Source organism: Palaemon carinicauda, chromosome 7 (assembly GCF_036898095.1).
Source record: "Palaemon carinicauda isolate YSFRI2023 chromosome 7, ASM3689809v2, whole genome shotgun sequence".
NCBI lineage: Eukaryota > Metazoa > Arthropoda > Malacostraca > Decapoda > Palaemonidae > Palaemon > Palaemon carinicauda.
This window is the reverse complement of record NC_090731.1, coordinates 9,135,954-9,147,969: the sequence shown is the minus strand read 5'-3', so window position 1 is coordinate 9,147,969 and position 12,016 is coordinate 9,135,954. Positions and strand designations below refer to the sequence as shown.

At 35.7% G+C, this 12,016-nt stretch overlaps 1 protein-coding gene across 2 annotated transcripts in view; it reads left to right on the top strand.

Annotated features, from left to right (window-relative positions):
* The window catches only part of Fmr1 (synaptic functional regulator FMR1), a 114,963-nt gene that overhangs the window by 102,567 nt on the left and 380 nt on the right, over positions 1 to 12,016 (top strand). For both annotated transcript variants that reach the window (XM_068376526.1, XM_068376525.1), the window contains 2 exons: positions 6,348 to 6,509; positions 8,009 to 12,016. The exon at positions 8,009 to 12,016 is cut by the window's right edge and continues 380 nt beyond it. In XM_068376526.1, coding sequence (XP_068232627.1) covers positions 6,348 to 6,509; positions 8,009 to 8,409 — 563 coding nt within the window. In that variant the 3' untranslated portion in view covers positions 8,410 to 12,016. The remainder of the gene's footprint in view (positions 1 to 6,347; positions 6,510 to 8,008) is intronic.

Genomic DNA, 12,016 nt, shown 5'->3' with positions numbered 1-12,016 from the left:
TTAAATATGTATGACTCTTTCAAAATTTTAGGTGTGATTCTCGACAGTAAATTTACTTTTGAGAAACATATAAGGTCTGTGTCTTCTTCAATTTCACAAAAAATAGGCTTATTGAGAAAGTCTTTCAAGATTTTCGGTGATCAATCTATTCTGAAGAAGTGTTTTAATTCTTTCATTCTACCTTGTTTTGAGTATTGTTCTCCTGTCTGGTCTTCAGCTGCTGATTCTCTTCTTAATTTGTTGGACAGAAACTTACGGTCTATTAAATTTCTTATTCCTGATCTAGATATTAATCTCTGGCACCGTCGTTCAATTAGTTCATTATGTATGTTGCATAAGATTTTTCACAACTCTGACCATCCTTTACATTCAGATCTCCCTGGACAATTCTATCCTGTTCGTAATACTAGGCAGGCAGTTAATTCTAATAGCCAGGCCTTCTCCATCACGAGGCTCAATACTACGCAGTACTCTAGAAGTTTTATTCCAGCTGTGACCAAGTTGTGGAATAATCTTCCTAATCGGGTGGTTGAATCAGTAGAACTTCAAAAGTTCAAAGTTGGAGCAAATGCTTTTTTGTTGACCAGGCAGACATAGTCTTTTTATAGTTTAATTATGACATATTTGTTTTTGATGTTGTTGATAGTTTATTATATGACATGTCTGTTTTGACGTTTCTTATTTTAGAATGATTTATTGTTAATTTGTTCTCTTCATTTATTTATTTCCTTATTTCCTTTCCTCACTGAGCTATTTTTCCCTGTTGGAGCCCCTGGGCTTATAGCATCTTGCTTTTCCAACTAGGGTTGTAGCTTGGATAGTAATAATAATAATAAAGTAAAGACCTACCACCAGTCTGGACCAAGGAAGCTCCAACCTTGATGTCTTAAGTTTGGGGGGATTACAGAGTAGGTCTTGGGTAGTGACCCGACCCTCTGAAGTGGAATAGGTTGGTTTTCCAAGGCCATTGACTGCAAATGCTAGCCAAGACCTGAAGGAAAACAGAATTAGACTCCCGGAGCTCAGTGCTAGGAGGCTTAGAGCTAGCCAATGCTGGTGTTTTATGTAGGAGTGCCAGCTGTCTGCCCATCCTTCCTAAGATGGCAGTGACATCTGATCTCGCCATGGGTTTCAGGATTCAGTTCATTTTCCCCATGGCCTTCAGGAATGAAATCTTTTTCACCTTGACGGCGATTATTTGTTTGAAATCATAACTACACAACCTGACACTGGTTTGCCAAGGGATAATGTGGTTGCTTCTACATCTTCATCAAGTGCTTGTTGACTGTAAGAAAGCTTCAATTACTATACAAAAGCTTAAGGTTTCAAACCAACTCATTCAATCTTTAAAGGATACCCATAAAATGATAGGAATGCTAGGTTTTAGTGATATACCATCTAGAATAGTTTTTGACAGATAAATCATATTTGGTTTCTTGGGATTCTGTTTCAGAAAAAGACAGTAACACTTATAAATAAGATAATGCTCGTTTATTGAAGGAGATCACTAATAGATATAAGAATTTATAGGAATTTACGTCTAGGGTTTTGACTGTATTCTAATTATTTTGTAAACACATGGATAGCATTAGATAGAAATGTTGCGGCGCAATCTCATTTTCTGTTTTTCAGTTATTATGCATTCCCACATGTGTGTGTACCTTAACTGAAAAGACAAGAGAGGATTAAGTTGAATAATATCAAATATAGTACTACTGTACTTACTAGTTAATGTAATAGTAAAGAGTGGGGCAAGACAGATACTGGTTATATAAGTGAAATTTAATTTCCTTGTGTAATAATTGCTTTTTGTCTTTTCTCTTCGTTGTCCTGTATTGGGTGTTTAATTACTGAATATTTCCTGTATTGGGTGTTTAATAACTGAATATTTCCTGTATTTTGTGTTGTATAACTATAAATGCTATTGAATTTTGTCTTGTCCCAAGGCTAAAATATTTTTTTTTTTTTTTTTTTTTTTTTTTTTTTTTTTTTTTAGTTATATTATGTCATTAAGGTAACATCAATTAGTTGCATTTTTTCAGCATTCATTCCTTAGCGCCTGCAAATTTTAAGGTCTGACTGTACTGTAATGAAAGTAACCACACAAGTCCAATTAAAATTCTCATAAGTAACTCACTAAAAAGCTTATTGACTTGAAAGGCCTTTTTTTGATTTAATAATTACCACCTTTCCAAATTAGGGCTTGCAGAATTTTTGATGGATGTTTTATGTTGAGGGCCAAAGGCCATAAGGTGTCAGGTCCATAGGCCAAGTACAGATTGATAGTAGCAGTCAATGCCGTATTAACCCTTTAACCCCCAGGCTATTTGGAAATTTCCAACCCTTAACCCCCAGGGGGTTATTTTTTTCCCAGCACATTTTGCAGTATATTTTTTTTTAAATTGCTCTAACAGCCTTAATTATTGTCATAGAGAGGTCAGGTTGGTCTCAATCTCTTGGAAAATGCCTGAATTTTCTCAAAATATTATCAAAAATATGAAAAAAATAATTTTTATAGCATTTTTTTTGCAAGGACGTATCGGTACGTCCATGGGGGTAAAGGGATGGGTTTTGTGAAACGTACCAGTACGTTCTTTTGGGGGTAAAAGGGTTAAAAAATTAGTGTGAATGTTTTTAAATGATTTCAAGTTAATGGATTGATGATAAATAGAGGATGTACATTGTGTAAAAACTGCCATGCTGTATATTGTATAAGAATACCAACTGTCTTTCAAAAAGATTGAAATATTAATCGATTATCTTCCGGAATATCAGTCAGGGACTCATCCTTGGGATTCATTTGGTACTGGTAGAAATATCGACTAAAGCTCCCCTCTCTTTGCTCCACTGTTATTAACATATTGTGATGAGCACACAGAGGTGCATTAATTCCCTGTAAAATTATTGTGCAGTATGTCTTACCGTAACCATGTTTTTGTGTTTTATGTTATTGAGAGGATGACTACAGTTGGATACTGTCTAATCATTAGACAGTGTCCAACTGTAGTCATAATGAAAAATATATATGCATTAGACTCTAATACATATATATTTCTCATAATGGACTAGATGAAGATAAGAATATGTCTGAATTATATGATTGACTGTATTGGTCACTTCAGATAACAGTGGGGAATCTTCATGTTATTGACCATTAGACTGGTGCAATTCTACACCACTGCCAAGAAATGTCAATCTATCTTTTATCTGGGTGCTAGATCTTCCTCTCTCTAGATTATGCCTAGATTTTTTGGGTGCATACATTATGTACTCCAAAACCATGAGTCTTTTTATAGTTTATATATGACATATTTGTTTTTGACGTTGTTAATAGTTTATATATGACATATCTCTTTTGACATTACTTTTTTTAGAGTGATTTATTGTTAATTTGTTCTCTTCAGTTATTTATTTCCTTATTTCCTTTCCTCACTGGGCTATTTTTCCCTATTGGGGCCCCTGGGCTTATAGCATCTTGCTTTTCCAATTAGGGTTGTAGCTTGGATAGTAATAATAATAATAATAATACACCCCATAACATTGTAATCACTGAGCCAACCAAGAATGAATTTGAATATTCAATTAAATAACTTTAGCGGTCAAGGAAGGAAAAGAAGTATTCGAAGAACACTCTTGAATGTAGTAGAACTTCCAAAGTGTCCGGTTGAGTAAGGAGTTAGGAACCCGTCAGTTAGTCATAGCTACGGCAAGTATCACATTCTTTCATCCTCACCATTACATGCTTAAGAATTATCAGATTGTGATTTAGCAATGGTCAAGTCTTAAATCTCTGAGGGTAACTCATCATCAACAATGGCCTTCCATAAAATTTTTCCGGTAGGCCCTGCTGCTTCCTCAGGTGCCTTAGATGACCGTGGAGGTAGCAGCAGTAGTGGATTCAGCATTATGAAGCTTCATCTGTGGTGGATAATGTGGGAGGTTGGGCTGTGGCACCCTAGCAGTACCAGCTGAACTCGGCTGAGTCCCTGGTTAGGCTGGAGGAATGTAGAGAGTAGAGGTCCCCTTTTTGTTTTGTTTCTTTGTTGATGTCGGCTACCCCCCAAAATTGGGGCAAGTGCCTTGGTATATGGATGGATGGGTATCTAATCATACAGTAATTGCTTCTGCAAAGAATATGTCATTGTCTTAACAAGGTTCATCTGAATCCTCCATCCCTCTCTCTTGATGGGGCAAATTGGAAATTTAGTTTTCTCGAATAGAGTTCGAGTTGCTGGTTCTACTGTATATTGGGGCCTCAAGAAACCTAACAGGTTAGGTAGAGGAATCCTAACAGAAACACAAGATGCCAAACTCCAATCCGTGATAATCGAGGCAGGAAGAATATCTAGATAGGATGATCAGTTACATTATTATGGTAAATTGTCATTGTAGGACAAAGCTGGTGAAGAGATGATAAAAAGGTACTGTTAATGAATGACCCTTATATGTCAGTGAGAAATCTGTCTTTTTTCCTATGTGGCCTTGACCGCTGATGGCTTAAGATATTTTAGCTAAAGTTTTAGATGCATTTCTGGAAGCAACAAGATGACAACATTGCTGATAAAATATTAAAGAACAAATAATATTGATTGGTAAATTAGAAAAAATCCTGGAACATGTGAAGTGACAAGACTTTGCAGTGATATTACTTATTACTGTATACTAAACATGATTGTGAAAAACCCAAGGAAGAGCAAATGTTTAAAGTAACATCACTTTTCAAACCAAGTAACAATAATTTTAATAGGTAAACATTTTCTAGTATTCATGATTTTTTTTTATTTTACTTCAGAGTTATTTTGCAGGAAGAAACATTTTCTAAATTTGATGGAAAAAAGATAAGATTTTTTTTTTATTTGTAATAAGTAACCTGATGTAAGAAGACGTAAAGATCAGAAGTGTGTGTTTAATTGTTCGGAATGGCAGAGGTACGATACAATAATAGCCTAGAGACCAACCATATGCTGTATTGTACCTATATGATCAGCACCAAAGCCCCATCTCTACCCAAGCTAGGGCAAGGGAAGTCCAGGCAATGGCTGCAAACTACTCTAAAAGTAAAGCTAAGGGCTTCCAAAAACGTTTATCCCTGACTCGGTCAGCAAGGTCGTGAACACTAGTGAAAACTTGTTCCAGATGTCAGTCTAAAACTTGTAACCTACAAAATGAGAGTTGGAGGTGATACCCACTATACTACCGCAACCCAGAGAAAAACCAGCGAAATTCACACACAACACAAAATATGGTTAACAAACTGCGTGCTATTTAAGGAGTGACATCACTGGCGTGGGTTGTCTAGTAGTAGTAGTACGAGGTCGAACGGCACCTCGCTGTTCGGGAATTTTGACTGGAGATATCTAAATGGTGCGAGGCCTCTGGTTGTGATTTATCGCGCCCAAGTATTATACCGACACCTTATACAGGTGAACGAGCTGGGTTCAACCTGGCATTCCCATGCAATTTTTTCTCTGGTAATATATAGCAGTTATATACCTTAGAAATGGTGTTTTAGGAGTATTTCACTGGGCGACACGGGTCTCTCGCCCAGAAATAGATTTTTTCTTCGTCAAAATCCCGTTTTGAGTGTAATTTTTGTTATTCACACCAATGTATGGTGTTAGTAAAGGTGATATGAACAATTGAAGTATGTTATAACATTAAATTCTTAAATGATTTATTTACTCCATTAGATGCTATTCAGTATTTTTGTCTACACTACTGTTAAGTATACATAGAGTTAGTTGATGGTGCATGATACCATTTAAGGTTTGGATTTCTGCTGCCACTCTCTTTCCATGATAATTGTTTAACCCTTTTACCCCAGGCTCTTTGGAAATTTCCAATCCTTAACCCCAAGGGGGTTATTTTTTTCCCAGCACATTTTGCAGTATATTTTTTTTTAAATTGCTCTAACAGCCTTAATTTTTGTCATAGAGAGGTCAGGTTGGTCTCATTTTCTTGGAAAATGCCTGAATTTTCTAAAAAAAATTATCAAATATGAAAAAAAAAATTTGTAGCATTTATTTGCAAGGACGTACCGGTACGTCCATGGGGATAAAGGGATGGGTTTTGTGAAACGTACCAGTACGTCCTTTGGGGGTAAAAGGGTTAATATATTGACTAAGGACTTATAATTTGATGATGGGTGATATGATCATATGATAAGGTACAGTACTAATTGTCAATAATCTCTTTAAATTTTTATATATGAGTTTAAAGAGTACAATGATTTACATTTATGCCTATTATCATTCTTAAATTGAAATGTAACATTTGGTTATTGATTTTTATGGGGAACTATGATAAACTAAATACATAATCTACTGAAGCACATATTGACGTTACAGCACCCTGGTCTCGGCAAGGAACCCCAGATTGGGATGAAGGTGATGCCTCTTTGCCTCCCAGAACTGCGAGACGTCACAATGATGATCGACGACGTGTGGCAGACGAAGAAGAAACTGTGCTAGATGCCACTGAAACTGGAAGCGTAGGCAGTCTTGATCGAGGTTTGTCATTCATAGTACTGTTATGATGTTTGAAAGGACAGCTCATTGTATTGGTCAAAGAAACCTGTGGTTTTAGCTCTTGAGCCAAGTCCAAGGAGGTGGTGTGATTGGTTTTTTTATAAAGTAATTTTTGTTTGTGAAATACTGTGCTTTATGGGATCTTTTGTATCTGTAGAAATACTCAAATCATTTACTTTAGTTTAGTTGATATTGTCATATTTCAGATAAATCGTAATTCTAATATAAATCTTAGGTACAACCTAATTCCCAGATTTCTAGCTGCCTTGCCGTAGGAATTTTAATACCATAGACCAGTACAGGGAATTCTGTAGGTGTTGTAAATAAATTATTGAGGATCTACAATACAGGGAATTTTGTAGATTATGGTTAAGTTGATTAGGACTTTTGTATTTCCTTGTTTTTAATTTTCACTGTCTGTTGGTTACAAATTTTTGAGATCACGAATGAGGATGAATTGTGATGATGAACTGTCTCACACATAAAATTGAATAACTTCTATTATTGAGTTATTTGAGTCTCAAGTTCCGTTTCTAGTGCTGTAGTGGATGTGGACTGATGACTTGAGGTGACAGTAATAATGTTACACGGGTGCTTCCTGTAAAGTTTCTGGTAAATAAAAATCTCCAATAATGTAGTGAATCCATGAAGTTGAATTTCCAACCATTTCTTCTTTATCATCTTCCATCTATGGTCTTAAAAATCCCAATTTCCTTTTAAAAGATTGATCATTGAAAAATGATAGGATATTTTTCTGTTTTGATACTTAACTCGGCGAAATTTTTCCCAATTGTTCTTAATTCCCTTAATAATATCCATTGGATTTGCTTTGAAAACTTATGAAGTAATTGATGAGGTTCCCATTGCTAGCTGTATTATGCACTTTAGGAAAGGTCATGATATTTAAAGAGACCGTATTTTCATGTTAGAGTTGCAATAAAGTTTGACATTAATCCATAATTACCTTCCCATGTCTCAGTTCTGTTTTTATAACTACACTATTTTTAGTCTGGTAGTAATTCCTATGGCTTTATTTAAGGTGTAATTAGAGGACTGATGGGATTTCCTGGGTGGTATATTTACACCTCTCATACAGTAATGCTTTGTTGTGCGTTTCTGCTACTGTATTTACCATGCATATAGATCCTTGTCTAAAAGTTTACGGTGCTCTACACGTTCCTGTTAAGATAAACACACTTTCAGTGTTGGCTGTGCTAATTTAGTTTAAATATTACAACTTTGCTCATTAGTTTGCTTCATTTTATGTATGTCACACCATGCATTCTCGTCATTACACAAACTACACAGGCATCCTAGTACAGTATTTACATTTTGTTTCTCACTACTTCATTTTCATTTTACACACTTGTATAAAATATTTATTTTAGGATTGGAAATGGTAACTTGTTGATTATAAATTAGAAAATATCATTATACGGTTAGTTCTAATACAAATACGGTAATCAATTTCTCGTATTCAGAGTCTGTAACCAGCGAGGGCAAAAGGCGAAGGCGTCGTCACCGAAAGTTCCGTCGCCGAGGAGGTGGAGTTGAAGGCGGTGATGGCACTTCTGCTGATGAAGGTTGGAGCACTTCGGCAAATGAGAGTTGGGGAGGTGATGAAGGCTGGGCTGCATCTACAGGAGAAAACTGGGAGTCCCAACCTTCAGGGCGTAACAATATAGAACGCAATGCCGGAGGCGATCAAGGAGGTCGTCGTGGAGGTGGACGGGGTCACCCTGATCGACCACCAAGCAGGGAAGGGACACTTCCACGTAGACGACCCCCGCGACATGAAGGCACTCCTGCCCGTCAGTCCCCAGGGCGTCGCCCCCCACAGCAGCCTCGTAGGCCTCACCAACCAGCTGTGAATGGCAACTAAATGATTTGATGATGGTAAGAGCTTAAGGGATGGCCTCCCTACCAGTATGTGATGCTTGCAGTGAAACTGGTTAGGCCACTTCCATGTATGCCTTACTACCAGTTCTGTATTTAAGTACTGAAGCTCAGCTGCAGCTGGTGACATATGAAGGTTCTCCTTGAAATAATTCACCTCTCCTATTGATGACAACACCATATTTGTAGTCTTGCAATTGATATATAACCATTGAAGGTGACTTCCCCACTGTGAAACTTATAATGAATGATGTAAAACCATCTTAATGATGGAACCTTTTGCTATACTTGATTGTAGATTATCACTGAAATACTGTAACCTAACAATGCTACTGAAGGACTGATGACTACAGAAACTGAACAAATGATGAACAAATATTGTGGATATTTTTGTTTTATCATTAGTAATGTTTTGTGAGTGCTGATAAAGGTTTAACTATATTAGACTTAAAGTATGCTTCATTCAAATGTTTATGTTCTAAAAAAAAAAAGAATAGCTCTCAATAAAGCTTGAATGCTTTATTTTATACATATCAGTATTCATTTTTTATTTAATTGCTTTGGATTTGATATGAAATATAGTGTTTGAAGAAATCCTCTTAAATTCTCCTAAAAATAATGTAACTCTTATGTGGTTAGGGATATTGAGATTGTATTTTTAGTTCTTGACATGTTGGAAGTGGAATTGGTTATGTACAGTAATTTTTAAGTTGAGGATATTTTTGTAAGAAACATATTTTTTTTTGTATGTTCCTTACTGTTCTCTCAAGATGATCTTCGTATTCCTTTTAAAAATGTTTTTGCTTGCAAGAAATTCAAATGAAATTCTGAAATTTACACAAGCTGAATAACAGCTGTTTATGAATGGGCTTTTGATAGGTGTAGAAAGGCTTGTATCTTTTGGCATTTTGATTTTCTTTTATATTGTCCTTGGTAGGCATCACTGCTTTATCATAGTTTTCATAATTTATGTCCAAGTCCATAATCCATGTGGTTATTGAATTAAATTGACTTTAGTTGTATAAGCACATTATTTTGTCTGGTTTTAATAAGTAATAAGACCGTAGTATCCAACTGATAAGGACATTATGACACCATGAATAATAACTTGTGATGATTTAAATATGATAAAATATCTTAAAACTGAGCTAAGATAGCCAATGAATCTTACAAGTATGGAGTTTTTCGTCTCTCAAGTTATGAAATGTTTCACCACAGAGCTTATTTAAGGTATTGACAAGGCTGTACAGGTAATGGCGAAAGCCATGCTGCAGCTGTCTCACCTTAGCTCTTTTGTGTAACTATGTGAATAAGTCATACGTAAACACTGATCCTAAGAACAAATGTAACTTAGTTTTGTTCTGTGGACAAAGATTTGTCAATTATGCCAAGTGTGTACCTCTAGTGATGAGATGGTGTGGCATGTAGTGAATGCCCTCCATAGATGACTGCTGAAATGATTTCACCATATACTTTTGTCCTAATAATTCATGACATTCACAATGCTGTTAGTGACTTAGAGTATCAGAAATTTGAGTGTTGCATGTCTTACACTGTATTAAATGGCTGTCTGTGCAAGTGACTTGTAAAAGTCTGTCTCATGTTGGGGAAAATCACATGAATTCTAATGAGGAAATTGTAAATACTTTATGAATTAGTTAGCTCATTTTCATTTTACGTAAAGCTTTTTTTTTCTTTGTAAGTTCTTAAAATCTTCATATCTTTTAGTTAAATTACAAACAGGATTTACTCAACTTGAATTATAATTTAGGGAAATTTCACCTTACAGTTATTTTTTCTACCTTGTGTTCTAATTGCAGCTTCCTTAATTTCACTTAATAACTTGATACAGACAATGATAAATGAAAGCAAAAGCTTTCTTATAAAGACTGCAGTCATGTCAGTACAACAATAGACATGTACTACTATCTGTGAAATACCTTTCACAAGAATCAAAAGGTTGTTGAGAAAGGCCTCCTGTAGTACTTCATGTTAGCAGAGCTTATCAATCTGTACTTAGCTGATCTTGAAGTACACTTCAGAGGCAAGTTGACAAAACATGATAAGGACCACATACACAAGTTATTAATTGTCCATTTCAATGTAAACCAGCCAAGTGTATCACTTGAGCAGGTAATTCCAGGCATTTTTCATCAAAGGGATATATCCTGTAGAGCCTTAAGTGTTCTAATCTTTGCAGAACATTGCTTCTAATAACGGGACCTGCAAACCGTATGTGCTGTTGGTTATCCATTACAGAAGGCTCATATTCTGAGTCAGCATGGAAGATGATGTTGAATACAGTATAACTTAATTTCTTAATGACAGAAAGCACGTGTCATCTACGTAATTTATTGTGATGTTCTTGATACCACATACTGTCTCAGGGTGTGAGCCAGCAAGTAGCAGAGAGCAGGTGTGGATCTTACTTGAAGCTAGATGCTCGACAGTTCTCCACATGGCTTGTTCTTGCTACCACCCTCTTTATATTTGCTGCCTTTGGAAATGAAACTTATTGCAGTAAAATAAATATGTTTTGATTCTTCATCATGTTGTATCATTCTAGTTGTATCCATTCCGATTTCAGGCTTCATGAAGTTAGGTATTCTTCCGTAAAGTTTCGTTAAATAACATAGCTATATGAAAATAGAAAAAAATTGTATAAACCATTACATTTTTGCTTTAGCTAGTTTCAATGTTGTATCAAACCAGTTAGATATTTATGAGATTGAGTTTGAATACTCAGTTAAGTGCAATCCAATCAACTTTACCCTGTTTAAAATTTGTAGCTCTTCATTTTAAGAGCATTCTTTATCCAGGATAAACTTGTGAACTTCCCGGAATTTAACTTGTTTAGGTTGACCTGCTATAGAAGTATATATGAATTGTTAATCTGGTTAAGGTACTTCATAAGAATAATGGAGCACTTTATGATAGTAATAGTAATAATACAGAAATACTTCAACTTAAAGGACATTTTCCTCTTCAGGCCCCTCATCGTTGTTTGGCGACCTCCAGAGAGCAGGTATTTGAGAGTACATTCATTACTCAACCCTGAATGGTCAGTCTATACTGAATTATCTAGGCTTCATACCTCTTACCTCCTCCTTACACTGTCTGGATTGATTTTTGGATAACCCTCGTTTAGGCTGGGTTACGAATGATTGTTTTTAGAACATGGAGGGTGAGGTTGGAATGCATATCTCCTCACCAGTAGAATTTGAGTAGGTGAAATGGTCCAGCAAGGTGGGAGACTGATGTCTGCTCTGTTCCTTGTAATTGGTTTGATCTCGAGACACGAGAGGCACTGCAGATGTATACTGTAGGTTTTTCCTTCTTAAATCTAAGTGGAACCTGATAATATGCATTTAATGACAGTTAATGCTTTCTCTCTAAAGACTGTACCTACAATTGAAGCCATTATTATGATGTATGGAGGAATAGTCATCTTGTGGACGAAGAAATTGTCTTAGATTTTTGTGACATTCAACTGATAATTAAAACATTCGTGAGGGAATTGGAAAATCATAGAGTAATTTTGTGTAATTCAATCAAATAAAATTATATAGTTTTCTTATAATTCTAGTAGGAAA